Source organism: Pelmatolapia mariae, linkage group LG7 (genome assembly GCF_036321145.2).
Source record: "Pelmatolapia mariae isolate MD_Pm_ZW linkage group LG7, Pm_UMD_F_2, whole genome shotgun sequence".
Classification (NCBI taxonomy): domain Eukaryota; kingdom Metazoa; phylum Chordata; class Actinopteri; order Cichliformes; family Cichlidae; genus Pelmatolapia; species Pelmatolapia mariae.
Window position 1 is genome coordinate 33,756,504 of NC_086233.1, and position 18,651 is coordinate 33,775,154.

The following is an 18,651-nucleotide window of genomic DNA, read 5'->3' on the forward strand; positions in this document are numbered from 1 at the left end:
AACTCTTAATTTCTCCACCTCAACTTTGTTCAAAAAGAAGGAAAGTTGTGGACAAAGGAGAAAAGACTGTAAACACGCAGGTTATAGCCTTGAGAAAGTTGTATTTAAGTGGGCGCTGAGGTGCGCTAGTGTTTGTAAAGATTGTTGGAGTAATGCAATGTTTTAGATGTATTGAAGGGTTAATTTTACTCTGTTTTAAAACAAGCTGTAATTGAGCTCTGGTAATAAATAATGATGACTACTGCAAGATCAGTTTTTTTTGTTTTCTCTGATCCCAGATAGTACTTCTGGTGTATGCAGAAGGTAGGTCTAAAGATTTTTTCTGAAATCATATTTTAAAAAAAACTATAATTTATTTAAAGATTTGAGTAGTGAATTACCTGTTAATTATAAATTAATCAATAAGCAGTAGAAAATATAAAAGAGTAAATCAGTCATCTGAATAGCTAGCCAAAAGTACAGCTAACTGACAACATTGTTAGCTTCTAAAAGTGTAGGTAAATAGTTGTTGGCAGGTTGTATGTACAAGCTAATGAAATAGCTTGCTAAACAACTGAAAAAGACTGTGAAACCTAGCTAAAATTATGAGTAAAACATATCTAAAAAAAATGTCTACCTAAATATGTGCAGCTAAATATTAGCAGCTGAATTGTTAGCGAACAGAGTAACAGTTGAAATACAAGTTTTAATAAATAAAATTTTGATAACAGTATATTTATTACTTGAAATAGAAAAGTGAAAGTAGCTAGCAGTGAAGTTGTTAGCGAACAGTGTTGATTAATAGTGAAACTGCATGCGTATACACTTTGTTTCGTACACCTGTTGAACTGCTTGTTGACAGGTTTAGGTATGGAGGTATGGAGGTGGCAACCTCCTGTAGTCCAGACCAAGCATCACAATCAGGAAGAAAGGTGATTTAAGTGATTTTGAATGTTGCATGGTCATTGGTACGAGATGGGCCTCCTGCTGATCTGCTGGGATTTTCCCACACAATAATCTCAATGGTTTAGAGATAATGGTTATATATATATATAGAGAGAGAGAGAGAGAGAGAGACAGAGAGACAGAGAGAGAGAGAGAGGAATTCTCTTGGTGAAAATCTCTTATTAATGTCAAGGGTCAGAGGAAAATAATGATACTGCTTCAAGCTAATAGGAAGGCAACCAAGGTATGCTGTAAAGCATCTCTGAACACACAACACATCAAACCTTAGGGCAGATGGGCTACGGCGGCAGAAGATCACACCAGGTGGCACATCTGACAGCTAAAGACAGGAGACAGAGGCTACAGTTTACATGGGCTCACCAAAATTGAACAACAAAAGATTGGAAAAATGTTGCCTGAGTGATGAGTCTTGCTGTCTGCTGAAATACTGGAATGGTAGGGTGAGAATTTGGTGTAAACATGTAAAAGCATGGATCCAACCTGCCTTGTATTAATGGTTCAGCATGATGTGGGAGATATATTCTTCCACGCTTTGAGCAGTTTAATACCAACTGAGCATCGTTTAAAAACCTGAGTATTCTTGTTGACCATGTCCATGCCTTAATGACCACAGTGTACCTGATGACTGCATCCACAGGACAACACACCATGTCACAAAATTAAAAATATCTCTAACTGTTTTTTTGAAGATGACAATGAGTTTACTGTATTCAAATGGTATCCAGAGACATCAGATCTCAATCTAATAAAGCAGTTGGAGAATGGGAGGTTTTGCATTATGTGCAGCCCAAAAATCTTCAACAACTGTTGATGCCATAATGTCAATATGGGCCCAAATCGCTCAGGAATGTTTTCATAACCTTGTTGAAACTATGCCATGAAGAACTAAGGCAAAAGGGAGTTCAACATGATACTCCCAAAGTGTACCTAATAAAGTGGCCAGTGAGTGTATAGCCCTTTCATATGGAACGTTAGGAAACTGTTGTGGTGTTTGAAATTAAAACCTATTTGCTGAAAATTATTGCAGAAATTACTGAGACTCTGGGGTTAAGTTGCCAATTTTTATAATTTTTTTTAATCCTTTGTGTACACTGTAATTACCTGGTGGGTTCTTATCATGTGCTCACCACATAAAAACTTCTCACGGGGTAAATATTTTTTGTGCACAAGATACAGAATGTGGCACTTCAGAGACTCCTCATTCATTTAATTTCAAAGTAGCAAATATTTTATGGTTTCTATATTCAGATTGCTTACTGTTAAAGTAAAAGCAAGAAAATTACACATACTTGTGTGACCTAAATATTTATATAAGGTGAATAATATACTACTAACATATAAAAATAAAAAAGACTTAATTGCTGGATGACCCGTGTGTCAAAGTATAAATAACAGCCTAAGCAATAATGTGTTCTTGGGTGCAGATGCTTCGTTCATTCTTAGGAAGATGGGATGACGACAGCATGCCCTTAGCAACGGTCGCGTCTCTACGGCAACATCCTCCGAGGTCCCCTCTTAGCAGTTGTCACCGCGGCTTTCAGATGTTGCCCGTGAGACGCACAGAAACCACCGCTTCACTCGGATGTTCGGGGTGGTTTTGGAGGATGTTGTGCTATCATGGATGCAATGCGAGGGACCACTGCGGTAGCCGTTCGTGTCTTGCGATTTGAGTGCCTAAAGTGGACACAGGGCAACTTGGGCACCAGCCCCCTTCTGGATCTTAGTCATCCATCTCTCAGTTGCCATCCTGCACAAGATCGCTTCTCGTTTACCCCGGCTTCATTCGCGCCAGCCGCGTGTCATACGGCGGCTGAATGGATCCCGCCGTGCTCATCTTCCTGCTGTACGTGATGATCGCGCACGACCTGGTCTGCGGCTGGATGCAGTACCGGAGACAGAGCGCCAAGCCTCGCAAACGAGCTGACCGACCTCTGCTGAGCTCCAGGTGTGTGTGAGTGTGTTTATGTGTATGAATGGCGGTAATCAATCAGTTGTGTTAACCACCTGCAGCCTCTGATAGTTTTTAATAAATGGCTGTTGAGGGGCGGGGGGAGATCAGAGAAAAGAAAGGTTTTGCAGAACTTGTAAATGACTTACCAAACTAAAGCTATAATGTGTTAAATGTTCACACACACAGCAGCTGGTGAAACATTCACAACCACCAGTCTTGGTTGACTGTTATCTGTCGACCATATCTGTAACAAATGATCTAAAGTCATTTTGGGTCAGAAAGAACATTTCTATCACCATTTCGAACCTGCAATAGATAGACAATCAATCACAAAAAAAAAAAAAAAACACATACAAGATCATTTAAAACCCCTTTGTTTTTAATGATATTTTTAAATCTGTTACTTAAATCAGTCACATGCTTGCACATGTGGGTGTCATGTGATTATTGGGGTTTTCTTTGTTTCTTTTTAATATTGTAAAGCATTTATCTTTTAAAATTAAGCGCCTTCAAGCAACTGTTGTTGTATATATAAAATTTAACTGAACAGAATTGAAGTGTTGTGCGGCATGTTGTAGATGCCCCACAACACCCGTTTTTCTTGGATTGTCTATAATGAGGTTTCCATTCAAATTATCTGTATTTCCTTTCAGTGCTCGTGTTTGTCAGGGAGCCTGGAGGGCAAGCATCCAATCGGTCAGGACAAATAGAGGGATGAGGGACCTGAGGAAGTGCGGCCGCATTGTGAGAAAGGCCTAAAAAAAGAGACAAGTTTGACATATAAGGACACTTACTGAAGAGTAGTGACTTCTGAGCGTGACCTGGCCCGCAAGCCTGATCTGGGTCTTCTCGCTTTTAATTTTACTGGGCATTTCAACCATGTCTTACCATTTGGAAGAGCAGCTGGCAGCGTCTTTCTGATGCAAGTCAAGAAGCAAAAGTCCAAACTGCTAAGAGATTTTTAAGGTCAAACTTAAGGTATTGCCAGTATTAGTTTCCTCTATCATTCATTTTGTATTTGAGCTATGCCTTTCAAGGTGCTTTGAATACCATTTTTGTTTGTTTGTTTGTTTGTTTGTTTTGGTTATAATATTTGTATTTTTATGTGTGTAAGATTAACTGTTTAAATATGTATTTTTCCTAGTTTGCTGAAGCATGAATTGTCTCCTACAGTACTGTCAAATACCAAATTAAGGCTAAGAAGCTATGAGCTTTATGCTAAAAGCTGCACAAAAGTAAACTTACCTTAGACAAAGTGATTTAGTGTAAAAGTGTAAATGTAACCTTGCAAAGAATCGTTTAGTAATTAGATATAACTCAGAAAAGAAATGGATGTAACTGGTTGCATCATTTGCACAGATCCACGTGTTCTATGTTCTGTTACGCATTAATTTGTCTATAGCCCATATCATATAAAGTGAATACAGCACCCATGTGCTGTAGCACCTAAGAAACTGGGAAAATATTGTCATTTTGTATTATAGGCCATTCCTTTAAATCTGGGGAACAACTTATTACCCTGGAAAGTCTCCATGTAAACAACAACTTTATTGGTTGTTGGAGGCAGTAAATCTAGTTCTTGCATATCCTGTGCAATAAGTGTTTCCAGTGAAGTCAAGGTACTTTCATTTTAATTCAAACAAGACAAGCCATTTCAGGTATGTATGCACTGTGTGCCAAATAAAATGAAATGTGCGTGTTACCTGAGAGGCATTCAAAGCTGCTGCTTGTTAAAGAGTATAAATGGTAAATGGCCTGTATTTGTATAGCGCTTTACTAGTCCCTAAGGACCCCAAAGCGCTTTACATATCTAGTCATCCACCCATTCACACACACATTCACACACTGGTGATGGTAAGCTACATTGTAGCCACAGCCACCCTGGGGCGCACTGACAGAGGCGAGGCTGCCGAACACTGGCGCCACCGGGCCCTCTGACCACCACCAGTAGGCAACGGGTGAAGTGTCTTGCCTAAGGACACAACGACGAGACTGTCCAAGCCGGGGCTCGACCCGGCAACCTTCCGATTACAAGGCGAACTCCCAACTCTTGAGCCACGATCGCCCCCTAGATGGCAAAGTGTTGAATAAACTGAGATGTTGATTTAAAGTCAAGATTTGACTTTCAAACTATAATGTCAGTTTGACTGTGGAGCCAGGGTAGATTTTATTTTACTCAAATCCTAAATGAGATATTTCAGCCTGAAAGCACTTGCGCCATTCTTTCCTTTTGTTAATTTAATTATTAGACAACTATTTACCATTAAGTTAGTGTCCTTTGTTGAAATTGATGTCATTATTTTGAGGCTACACCTTATGTAATAAGGACTTACTCATAATGTCACATTAAAAGCTAACGCCACACCTTTCTGAAAGTGGGCACATTTGAGCCTAATGTTACTATTGCTACTTATGGATAATTTACAGATGTTTGGTGATCCAGATATGGCCAAAATTCATGAGATGGGATTGGCAAGTGTTAGGTGTCACTGAAATACCACGAGACACATGACATCTGGCTAATATACTGTAGACCTGTGGCTGAGCCATAGAAGTTAGACACTTTTTAAAAGCAGGGTGTAGTGTTTTTGTCTTTTGTACGTCATCTCTGGTTCCTGAAAGGTTGGTACTCCAATTGTAAAGCTGCAGTTTTCCTACAACAAAGAACAAAACCATGCAAAATAATGCTGCACATCAAGTTTGTTCTTTGACTCTGAGCCCAAAAGTTCTGTTGTGTAGTTTAATAGTATCCGCTCAACCTGTCTGTAAGTAGAGTGTCATTAAAGGAAACGACTGGCTGTACAGGTGGCTCTCATCTTCATTTTGTGACATGGCCTGACGAGTTTACCTGGTTTGTTTGGGTTCATGTTTGCTTCATGTTCAGTTTTAAAAATGTTTTTGATTGTATATGTTTAATGGGGCTCAACAAATACTGAACAAAAAAAAGACAACATCATAATGTTTATGCTCTGAGCTTCATTATGTTCAGTTTTAATTCAGTCTCAATTATATATTTGAATATTGAAACTCGACAATAAATAAAGATTTTTTTAAATATCAAACTTCATTCCTAATCTAATTTTTACTCCTAATCTAAAAACTCAAGAATGATGTTATTGTATTCTTTAAGGTAAAGTAAATGCTGGAATAATAATAGTTAGTTACACTAACGAATAGTTAATTAAAATAATAGCCTGCCTGCGAATAACAACAGAAATCATAATAATAGAAATAAATAAATATGCGTATTTTTAGGCATTATGGTATACTTTTGTATATAAGTCATCAGGGAATCCTGAGGGAATTTCTTCAGATTTTAGGCTTAACTGGCCAAAGGTCAACATCACAGCAGACTGTTACCCAAATTATTAAATCATTATTTAGTATTGTTTTGTATCTAAAAAGGTCAAACATCAAACATGTTAGGAACAAAAAGGAGAGATGAATATAAGTAGGAAGGTCCTAAGTTTAATATTTTCTATATACACATTAGGCTGCTTCCCTTATAGTTGTCACAATAACTGCATGTCAATGAGAACTGTGATTTTTAAAAGTGAAATATCAATATTGCTGTACATTTATTGTTTCAGACTAAGTTATAGATTAATTGTACAATCTTCAATATCTCCATAATATTAATGTAAACATTAATTTTTTTGATAATTGTGAAGTGACAACCTGAAAGCTGACATTTTTCCTGCAAGTCTGATTGGTGACTGATGTAAACTTCAACTTTAATGATTGGTGGAGGCATTCATGATTATATCCACTAATCATAAACAAATATTGCCAGTGGTTCAGTTACCAGTGAAGTGTACATCCACTCAGCCTGATGAGTTTTGAGCACACGCCTAAATTACTCACCAAAAAAACATGTCTATTTTAAGGTGGCGTCACATTTTGTATCTAACAGCTAGATGTCTAACCTGTATGTCCCGTTTTGGGGATTATCATATTTGACCACAGGTAGCAATTATTACTTTCCTTTTGTGCATGACATAAAACAAACAATATAGCATCTCTCAGGCTGAACTTGAGTCTGGAGCTGAATACAAACCGAAACCTGCTGCAACCTTCACAGCAACATCTCAAACATGCTGATCTATATATAGAGAAAGCTGACGGGAATATCTTTTGTTTTTCATGTCTGTCAAGATATTTTGAACTGACTTAGGCACTGCAGTACTCATCCTCTGAGTACCAGGAGTATACCATACAGACATTAAGAGTAACTAATCTAAGATTTTATGCTGTATTTCACTACTGACTCACAGACTAATGCTGCCGTCCCCAGAGCTCCATCTCTGGCATGACAGAAATATTTATAAATAAAGTAAGGTAATACAAATGGGAAGGTATCAGTTTAGCGCAGAGTCCTCGTCAGTGAGTGCTGAAATGTGGGTCTTTTGTATATATAGTATTTACTCACATTGCTAACTAGTCAACCATAAAGATTGTTGACGGTGACAGATATCAGCACTGTCGTGAACTCATTTCCAGTTATTGAGAACTTGTTTCCTCATGCCACAACAGGGCAAAACAGACACGTTAAAGGTGGACTGACTAGCTCAATAAGTTTGTTTTAAAAAATACATATTGTAGCACTTTGTTATAGGTTCAACTCATTAGACAAGAAATAAACAACATGCCCATTAAACAATAAAGTTTCATTGATTAGTAGGTGTGCTTCTCCTGTGGCTTGAGAGATAGAGCCAATCTTTGCAGCATACTTGTGCAAGAAACTGACCCCTGAGTTACCCCTGATGCATATGTGTGAATATTAGGTTAAACAAGCTTGAAGACAATGATGTCGTGATCCCGGGTCTTTTGACCCAGCGTTTTGTGTTTTCTATTATTGTGATGTATTTTGGTTCTGGTTTTTTCTTGCTCTTTGGTTTTTGGTTCTGTTCTTCCTCAGTTTAGTGTTTAGTCATTTCTGCCTGTGTATTCCTCTGTGTAAAGTCCATGTTTCTTAGTCTGTGTCTTTGCATGTGTGAGTTCCTGTTTTTTTTGAAGGTCTGTGTCTCTTGTCAGTGTTTCTAGTTTCGCTTCCCCTTGTCTCGTTAATCCCAGCCTTGTCTCCCTCCCGTTTCCCATTCCCTGATTGCCCTGTGTGTATGTGTTTTTGCGTGTGCGTTGCTGGTTCGTCTGCGTGATCCCTCTCCGTCTTATGTTTTCTCTCCGTGTCTCCCTGCATCTCTGTTTTTGGTATCAGGTTTGTTTTGTTAGTTTTTCCGGTTTAGGTTTTATTCTCGCCTTGCTGTTTCTGTTTGTTTTCACCCACCTTATAAAATAAAGCTCACCCTCATCAAAAGTTGCATCTTGCGTCCTACTCTCCAACTCCACACGTCTGCCACGCCAGACGTAACAAATGAGGCTTGTAGTAATCCATCCATAGTAGTCCATTTAGCAATCTAGTTGTTTGTTTGTTTGTTTGTTTGTTTGTTTTGGGAGAGGTTAGTTTTGTTTATGTTAGATTTATTGTTCTACATTAATATGGTGATATTAATGTTGTATTAATGATGTTTTTCAGTTCAAACTACATATTACAATACAAACACAACACAGTGAAGGCAGATGACTCACAGTAATGAGATCGTCTCGGTAAGGCAATGTGGTAATCCCTCCTTATACTTGTTTTTAATTTGACTGAAATGACATATCCATAAAATGCATTTCCTTTAGACTTACTTTGCAACCTCAACCTCAAGGTTAAGGTCAATTTCTGAAAATCACCTAGGATTTTCATATTTATACCACAGGTGCATCTACTGGTGTCCACCAGTATTTTGTTTTCTAAAATGTGGTTTTGTTTGTATTTCAGTTACAACTACAGCTACAGTGGTCTTCTCTATACAAGAAAGAATATCAGAGGAATAAGTTGCTGTAGTCATCAAATATCAGAGACAAGTCCTACTTTTTCAGACCCAATATCAAGTAAAGTAAACGTTGTCTTACAATAATGCCAACTGAGCAATTTGCTTGCTTGTGGCTGGTGGGCCCTACAATCTATTTTCTTATTTATGCTCTTGGCCTCTTCTGCATCTACATCTTACACACTTCAGTACATCCTCAAAAGATCCCATGTGACTAATTCTTTTTCTGTTAGAGTTGCTGAATTTCTGCCCCCCTGCCTGATCTCAGAACAGCCAACCTGACGGAAACTGAAGCCAGCAGCAGCTTCTGGTCTCTAATTGTGTTCAGTGAGCTGCAAGACCCTCAGCTCAGCAAACAGCAGTCAGTCACTATCAGCAGATGGCCTTTCATCAGGTGGGTGTTTGTTACTGTTTTCCATGGGAGTTTGTGATACCCTGAGCTATACCTGTGCACTGTTTTCGTTTGGCTGGATAGGGGCACATATTTGGATCTTATAGGTCAGTGCTTTGTACATGAGGTGTGTACAGTATAAATGTAATATGTTTACCATTTGGTTTGTTTCTCCATAGAAGAGAAGCATGAATACTGCCAAAGATTGTACTGAAGGCGCATACAGTCTTGCAGGATTTGTTGTGGACTGATCAAAACATTATAGTGTATGTGTTTTTTTCTTGTATGTGTTTGCTGCTTACATGGCCAACCCCACACAAAGTATTTAAATGCCGTATTACGTCAGGAAGACGTGCAGGTGTCATCAGCAGCCTAGCTTGCGTTCTGGCTAAATACCACAAACAGGTTTAGGCACCTCATTCTCAGACTTGACTCGGAAGCTAGACACTTCTTCACCTGAAACCGACTGTAAAAGAGTAAGTTCAAATAATTCTTTGTCTTTGTTTGTTTAATTTGCTTCATTTAAATCTGAGAATGGTATGCCACTGTTTTCCAGTTATTAAGATATGAGAACTAAAAAAGGGAAGAGATAGATCTTACTTTTTTCTTTATCTTCATGTTTAAAGTTGCCCTGTTAGTATCTGAAAGTATAACAATGAAACATTTTTTTTATCACAAATAGTTACTTAAAATAAGTAATGTAATAAAGCATCAATAAATGTAATTAACATCATAAGAAAAAAAACAAATAAATGAAGTGAATGAAGGCAAAGTAAAACGAAGCAGCTACTTGTATATGAAATTGTTAAGACTACTCACTCTACATCAACAACTTTATCTGTTGACGAATGCAGCACTGACAGAACCTAAAAAAAAATATATAAAAGTCAGTTTAGTCAAATTATAATTGTAATACATTAGATAAAGTTCAAATGTGTTTGACCTACTTATGAGTAGCATATAAGTGAAATAATGTCCAATTTCCTGTTTAGGTTTAGATACCGTATGATTATGTGCATCACTGATTATGTTATATTATTTTCAAATACTTTAAGTTTTCTTTTATTTCTCAGAGGTTGTCTGTGAATGTGTTTCAAGCCCTGGATGTTTATCTTCTTGGTGTCTGGTTAAATACCTTATAGCACTATATTTACATTCTGACACTGATTGCTAGAAATCAGGAATGTCAAACTCATGTGGAACTATAACTAGATGTGGAAAATTAATCTTGTCAGACTTGACAGCTACCCATGGCATAAATGAAGTAATGCCGCTGGTTCATTTTAATAACTTTGAAAAAACCTTATAGTTGTAGGTTTGTTATGGGAAGAAAAAAAAAGCACAAGATGGAAATTGAAGGTGTCATAAAGTCATAAAAATGTCATCTGTTACTATAATTATCCACTTTTGCAATTGAAGGTGAAAATGGCATCAGTGTCATCCAGCTCTCGTCTCAACAAAGCTGTGCGGCAGCAGTACATGAGCCTGCCTCAAGGACAGAAATGCCAGGTCACCTACATCTGGATTGATGGCACTGGAGAGGCACTTCGGAACAAGACGAGAACTCTAGACACAGAACCAAAAAGCATAGAAGGTGAATGGCATTTTTTAATAAGCTCTAACCTTTAGGGGTGAGAGGCACTTAGTCTAAAACTTAATGTTTAATTAGCTTAATAGTCAAGGGCAACTTTTCTACCCTTTCAATTTGTGATTACAACCTGCCTGATGAGGCTTTGATGGACATGTTTATTGAGACTCTGAATGTCTACAAGACTGTGAGCCAACTGCTTTCAAAATGTTATGGGGGGGGGGGGGGGGGGGGGGGGGTTGTAACGCTTGTACTGATTTTGCTAACGTTTGCACCTGGCACATGCCCATTCATACAATATTAATTAAAAAGACTGAAAGTAACACTGAAACTGTCATGGTCCTGAGTCTGAGGACTCAGTGTTTTGTTTCTTCATAATATGTTATGTTCTTGTTTATTCTGGTTATGTCTTTCATTGTGATTTGCCATTTGTTAGGTTTCTGTTCTGTGCCTGCCCTGGTCCCACGTAACTGTTTTCTGTCTGTCCTTGATGTTATTATGTCTGCTCATGAGTGTGTTAAGCTCAGTGTCTAGTCTGGATCTCTGTGTCTGTCATGTACTTCCTGTTTTACTTTGAAGGTCTGTGTGCGTTCAGTTTTGTGCTCTCCCTGTCTTGTCTGCGTAATCAGTGTCAGGCCATGTCTTCCAGCTGTTTCCTCTCAGTCCTGTTCACCTCTTGTATTTAGTATCTGCGTCTTCCCCTGCTCGTCGTCGCGTCATCCCTCATTTTACACTGTGTGTTCCGTTTGCCAGGTCCCCTGCCTGTTTAGTTTGTTTTGTATTCTCAGTTTAGTTCGTTTTCTGTTCTGTTGTTATCCAGCAATAAAGCTGAGTGTTTTGAGTTTACGACAGAAACTTAAAAGAACTAAATAAAAGCTAAACATTTTCAAATGAAAAAAATAAACTGAAACAAGTAAATCCACTGTGGAAACTCACTGAAATCTAACTGATTTATTATTAAATAGAATATTCCAGGTGTGTCTAAGCCTGAGAAGTTAGTGCACTCGCTGTCTTTTCTTAATTTCTCTTCGCTACCAGAGAACTTTGGCACATTTTACTGTAATTGGGCTCTTTTATGTTTGTCTTTTTTCCCCATTGTCCTGTTACCTTTATTTGTGTCTACTTTTAGTAACAGGGCCAGATCTCACCAGGCAGATAGTATGAATGGGAATTTTCCCTGACATCTCTATTAACGTAGTTACCAAGTTCATCAGGTTTCACTTTAAAAAAGAATGTGAACACTGACATCTAATCAGAGGAATAATAACGAGTCTCTATTTTTAGAAATACCTGAGTGGAACTTTGATGGCTCAAGCACCTACCAGGCTGAAGGCTCCAACAGTGACATGTACCTCATCCCGGTCCGCATGTTCAGGGATCCAATCAACCTTGACCCCAATAAACTGGTTCTTTGTGAGGTCCTGAAGTACAACCGTTTACCTGCAGGTACATTTTTTTCAGTCCATGCTTTTTTCCCTTAACATCGTCTAAGATCACAATAACAGACTGCTCTGACTTTTATTTTAGAAACTAACCACAGAGCGAGCTGCAACGAAGTGATGAAAAAGGTCAAAGAGCACCATATTTGGTTCGGTATGGAACAGGAGTACACACTCCTGGGAACAGATGGACATCCATTTAGCTGGCCTCCAAATGGATTCCCAGCACCCCAAGGTAACCGAGCTGTCATTTTTTACTGTTTTTTATACAAATACTGCAGTGACAAACCAATTGCCAGCTTGTGGTAAATCCTTGTGCTATTATCTGGGTCACGGGGAGTGTGGAGTGAAGCAATATCCCACAAAATGATACACATTTACATTTAAAGTCAGAGAAGCAGAGGTAATGACAGAATTTCTCAGAAACAAAACAGACATGTTCCAAGAATGACAGGGTATGAAATCGGACAAAAGGAACAAAACCAAAAGTAGACTAGCACAGCTGATACGTTTCTAAACTTTAACAAAGGCTTTCACATTCTTAAGGAGCTTGTAAATCCATTCAGATTCTCTGAGCACCACACTTCTCTTTCCCACATGTTATCATTATTTTATTCAAGTTAGCATCACAGGGTTGACAATGGTCAGTGCTATACAAAGGATTTCTGTAAAGTTAGAAAAGAAGTAGACAAATCATTTCTCAAACACTTCATATTGTAAATGTTTGTAATTTTTGTCTGAAAACAAGCATCACAAATCCACTTTTTATAGGCTCAGAACCTAAATGTTTATAGCCGTCGTAGTTTTCATACAGTGTATCTTGATATTGTGGTTTTTCATTTGTGTCATCATGTGTCATCAGGTCCTTACTACTGTGGGGTGGGGGCCAACAGTGCTTATGGAAGGGACATTGTGGAGTGCCACTACAAGGCCTGCCTCTATGCTGGGGTCAAAATCTACGGTACTAATGCTGAAGTTATGCCATCTCAGGTAAGTGAAAGTACTACTCCAATACATGGCAGTAGCACTTTATAATAAACATATCTAATAAAATTTATGTAATATTTATTAATCACTGGTTACAATGTATTTTGTGTTTCTTTATGCCATTAACTTTTCTGCGATCTTAAGTTTTGGTTTGTAATAAATCTTTTATTACTACTCAATGAGCCTTTTCATTATAGGGCATCACGGAGTTATTTTATTCAGAAAAACATGAAATAATTAAAAACTATTCTTATCTTCTAGTTCTCCTGCTTTGGATTTCTGCCAGTTGGATTTTTAGTTTCTTGTTTCTTTTTTATAACACCCAGAAAAGGTTGCATCACATTTCTTTTGTTCCCATTGCATTTTTCTTTTTGCGTCGATGAGATGAGTTTTGTGACATTGAGATGGGTAGATGGGTAGATGGGTACACCTCCCCAACATACCACGCATAACATGGCTTTCTATGAAATACTCACGCTGCTTCAATCCAGTGATGCCACACAATAAAGAAAACAGTCTCACCCCAAACTCGACATACAACCACAATTCCTAAACTTAACCAACTAGTTTAAAACAGAAAATAAAATGATAGTAAAAGAGAAAGTAACAAAAGGCAAAACAGCACAACCTCCCTACTGAAATGCAATTTAAAACAAGTACTATAAAGTCAGCTACAACTTTATTTACAATTTATTAGCTGTCCAAATAAAGTGGATGACTCACTGATGAGCTCAAAAAACTGAAATATAATACACAGATAAATATGAAACATAAATATAATTCACAAGTGATTTCCAAGCAAATACTAGGCCATTAGCAAATGTTACTCATTATAATTTCTTTGTTTTCTAACAGTCAGAAAACTATCAAATTGCAGTCAGCTAAACGTATCATTTATTAACAGTGTTAATGTTTTCACCTCGAACATTTCCCTCTTTTCTCTGCATCTTTATTTTTCTCTGGCTTCAGTGGGAGTACCAGGTGGGCCCCTGTGAGGGCATCGAGATGGGGGACCAGTTGTGGATCTCACGTTTCCTTTTGCACCGTGTCTGTGAAGATTTCGGGGTTGTAGCAACGCTGGACCCCAAACCCATGAAGGGCAACTGGAACGGGACTGGTTGCCACACAAATGTCAGCACCAAGGAGATGAGGGAAGAAGGAGGACTGCAGTAAGTAAACTCCAGACTTTCAAAAGATACACATACAAAAGCACTTCATTGTACTACACAAAGGAGTACCAGTGGCACATTTGAAAAGCTTAAAAACATCTAGTATTTACTTATTATTTTTTATTTTAAGTATTTATTTAAATTAAATCAAATGCAGCACTATATCCCCTCACCAGATACTTTATTGGATACTCTATGTATGCAATAAATTCGACTCAAGAAACGGGAAGAAATTATGTGTTTTTTTAAGTGACTGACTGCTAGTAACAAAGTACCCAAAGATACAATTTTAAATTGGTTCTTTCCTAAGTTGTGGTGTAGATAAGTTATTCCCTTAAGTAAGGTTCCTTTTTGTGCTTGAATGATTCATAGATAAAAGTCTTCAGTGGCTTAACAAAAAAACAAAAAAAACATTCTCTGAAAATGATCAGATACAAGGACTGGACTACAAAATGATTTTAAAAAGCAGTCAATATCCAAAGACCTTCAGAAAACCTGGAAAACTGTTGCTCAAGACCTGTATTTAAGAATTACAATAATGTCTTCTTAGAAGCAAATATGAAGAAAAGAGTGATGCTGTCTTAATCTTTACTAATCATGCTTAAACAACTGTTCACTGATGCTCAACATACTGCCTGATGAATTATCTGCTAAAACAGAGTAATGAGAGGAAACCTCAGTAAAAAAAAAAAAATAAAAAAAAAAAAATACATGTTTCTTTGATGGCAGGTACATTGAGAAGGCTATCGATAAGCTGGGGAAAAAGCACCCTGAGCACATTCGTGTGTACGACCCTCATGGAGGCAAGGACAACATCAGGCGTCTCACAGGTCTCCACGAAACCTCCAGCATCCACGACTTCTCTGCCGGAGTGGCCAACCGAGGTGCCAGCATCCGCATCCCTCGGCAGGTGGGGCAAGAGAAGAAAGGGTACTTCGAGGACCGCCGTCCCGCAGCAAACTGTGACCCGTATGCAGTGACGAAGGCCATCGCCATAACCTGCCTATTGGAAGAAGAAGAAAAAGGAGCCAAGTAGTAGAAAAGTGCTGCCTTTTTTAAAATTATATAATTTGTATAACATAGATAATATATATAAAATGTATAAAGCAACACAGACCTGTCTGTGAGTTAACTTGAACTGGAGTAAAAGGATTCACAACAAGATGAAGATGAAGAAGCCTGGAAGTAGATGTATGTTTTTCTTCTGAGCCTCTATGCTGCTGCAAACTATTAATGCTCACTATGCTCACTAAATTATTAATAACTGCTACTTGTGCTCCATCTATAACCGCTGAGGAAGTGAAATATAGATAATGGTGCTATGATTGCCTTCTTATCTATTTATGTCAGAAAGTCTCCATATACTTCACTTGTCATTGGTATGACTGTTGTAGAAATGTCCTTACATATTAGTGAATTTGTTGTTAGCACTCTTGCTGAGTGCCTAAACCTCAGCTGGCATCATATGTATCATCCAGTCTGGCTTTGTCTTACTCTTATCCACAGTTTTGCCTCCAGTGGAACAGGCTGGCTGTACTGCCACTTTACCCACTTACTGTCAGAGATACCACTCCTTCATCCTGATAGCATACCTATTTCAAGTATCAACGTGATGCAGCTGCTAATTTGGGGCTCATATGGGATCTCCAAGCTTGCCCTATCTTGTTTTACCACTGGTAAGACATCTGATTTCTCTCTACTTAAGGTGGCTTGGGGCAACCATCTTGGTAACCATACAAATCTGAAATAGCAGTTCCTCCTTCCAAACACTTACAAACTAGCCAAAGTACATTCTGCCAACCTGATCTTTCCACAAATAAGTGGTGTGGGACCCAGAAGCCTTTGACAGTTTTGCTCGATGTGTTGTGTTATGTGGTTTTCATGTAGATAAGGCGATCGTGGCTCAAGAGTTGGGAGTTCGCCTTGTAATCGGAAGGTTGCCGGTTCGAGTCCCGGCTTGGACAGTCTCGGTCGTTGTGTCATTGGGCATTCACCCGTTGCCTACTGGTGGTGGTCAGAGGGCCCGGTGGCGGCCCGGCAGCCTCGCCTCTGTCAGTGCGCCCCAGGGTGGCTGTGGCTACAATGTAGCTTGCCATCACCAGTGTGTGAATGGGTGGATGACTGGATGTGTAAAGCGCTTTGGGGTCCTTAGGGACTAGTAAAGCGCTATACAAATACAGGCCACTTACCATTTACCATAAGCTACTGCGAAAGGGACTGGTTGCTATAAAGACGGGTTTGTTGAGCACAGCCTCAGTCCACTGACGAGTGGAACTGACAAAGCATATACACTGCCTGGCTGCATGTGAAATCACAGGCCAAGCATATCTCCAGTGGGGGAGCTGACATGCTTCAGGATCAGACCAAGCAAGTTAACAAAGGCAAAAAGATGCAGGGACACTCGTCCTCTGTTTACTACAACAGCCAATGAAGCACTTCCACTTCCCCGCCAAAGTAAACACTAAATAAAACCTTACTGCCAGTACTGCGAAATTTTGATTTATGAAAATTGAGGCTAAAAACTGCCTCCCCAGAGCCTGGGCCTAATTATTGATACACTGTGGAATCATCGCAACAGAAAATGAAACACAATGCAGCCATCATCCAACAAACAGCTTTAGAAAGTGCTTCAAGAAGCCTGGAGAGCTATTCCTGAAGACTGATTTAAGAAATTACAAGAAATCTTGCCTAAGAGAGTTGTATTTCCATTTATGTTTGCATATGATTGAACAAATCACTGCTCCTATCTCCAATTTTCCAAGCAAAATATAAAGTAATGAGGGATGCTTCAAGACCTTTGCACAGCACTATAGTTAAGGCAATAAGTCTGATCTGTGTTAGCAGAATCACAGAAAAATATTAATCTTAAAATAATAAATAAAGAAATAAATAAAGAAACAGGATGTTGAAAATTTTTGCACTTGTCCACCAGATGGAGCTATTGGAGTAATTTTCATTACCCGCATCTTATTCAGTAAAACAAAACCTGTAATTTACCCAGTTAGAGTTCAACGTGTCACGGAGACTTGTTAGCTGGCTCTTTATGAAGGGATAAGAGTGGTGTGGTTTTCAAAATATTTCAGGATTTAACCACAAAACAGGGGGAACCACGACCTTTGCAGGCACATGGTGAGTGTGTTCCGACGTTACACCCACATGGATCCATCTCAGCTGATGCTGGGCGTACCTAACATATGGTGTTAACATCCTATCATGTTACTTACAGACATGCAATCGCCTCATTTGCGGCCTGGCACCGTCAAAATGATTCACAATCCAAGCTGTTTTTGCAACATGAGTAAACAAACAAGGTGAAACTGAGAACAAGAAGAAGAAACAGTGAGATTCTTTGAACTATATTAGATGCCACCACATAACAGATTTCCATGGATACAGGCAGTAACTTGGCAACTATGGTGTTTTGTCTGTTGTCATGGGAACACTTTTCTTTTACTGAGCATAAAACCACCCTGTGGGTATGGAGGATTAAAACAGCCAAATTTAAAAATATAAATAAATAAATACATAAGTGAATAACTCAGCAAATAATTTAATTTAGAAAATATGTATATTTCTCAAGGCATTTGAGGCATGATTCTGGCATTAAATCACCAACTAGCAACAAGCTCAACCTAATTTTCATTCTTAAAAGTGTATTAAATGTAAGGTCAAGTTAGGTAACAGGCTTGATATAGCTGCGACAGATCTATCACAAGACTCACACAGAGAGACAGACAACCACGAACTCTCACATCCACACTTCTGACCAATTTAAGTTCACCGATTAACCCAACAAGCATGACTGTAGAGGAAGAGGAGTGATATTTTTTCGGTTGTGGTAAATGCAACACATTAAGCCTCTTGAAAAAAACTCTTATCTGTGAGCCTTTTATACACAAACGCGATCAAAACATTTGCATCTACAGCTCTAATCACATCACTGAAGCTACACAATGAGACAGGAAGTATAGTCAGGGATGGGAAGTACCGTCTCAGTGAGAGGAAGTATGCACTGAAACAGAAAGTGTGCGAGCAGTGGGGAGGGTTTTAAGGTGAATTCATGCAAATTCTCCTCTTGGGTTTTGTGCGTTTCAACTTTGTTAGAGGGAAAGAAACCAAATCAAAATTATGCAAATTTTGAGGAGTGTGTTGTCAATGTCAGTGAACTATTTTGTTCAAATTGGATGATTTGTTTTTCTTGGGCCAAAGACTTTCCAGAAACCTTATATTTTTTCACATGTAGCCTCTATCTACTTGTTGCGTATGCCCGAAAGACTATTCACTCATATTACCGCCACACACTGA

The 18,651-nt window shown here is 38.6% G+C and overlaps 1 protein-coding gene across 1 annotated transcript; it reads left to right on the forward strand.

Annotated features, from left to right (window-relative positions):
- The first annotated feature begins 10,588 nt into the window (after positions 1-10,588).
- On the forward strand, positions 10,589-15,382 carry LOC134632201 (glutamine synthetase-like). Its single transcript, XM_063480853.1, has 6 exons — positions 10,589-10,757; positions 12,036-12,197; positions 12,279-12,425; positions 13,053-13,180; positions 14,147-14,346; positions 15,076-15,382. The coding sequence occupies exons 1-6, from the start codon at positions 10,589-10,591 to the stop codon at positions 15,380-15,382; spliced, it is 1,113 nt and encodes a 370-aa protein (XP_063336923.1).
- Positions 15,383-18,651: the final 3,269 nt, after the last annotated feature.

Excerpts from the sequence above, each read along its gene's own strand:
- LOC134632201 (XM_063480853.1), top strand. The coding sequence starts at position 10,589 with ATGGCATCAGTGTCATCCAGCTCTCGTCTCAACAAAGCTGTGCGGCAG. Across the intron at positions 10,758-12,035 it reads AGAACCAAAAAGCATAGAAG|AAATACCTGAGTGGAACTTT; the intron begins GTGAATGGCATT and ends CTCTATTTTTAG. Across the intron at positions 14,347-15,075 it reads AGGGAAGAAGGAGGACTGCA|GTACATTGAGAAGGCTATCG; the intron begins GTAAGTAAACTC and ends CTTTGATGGCAG.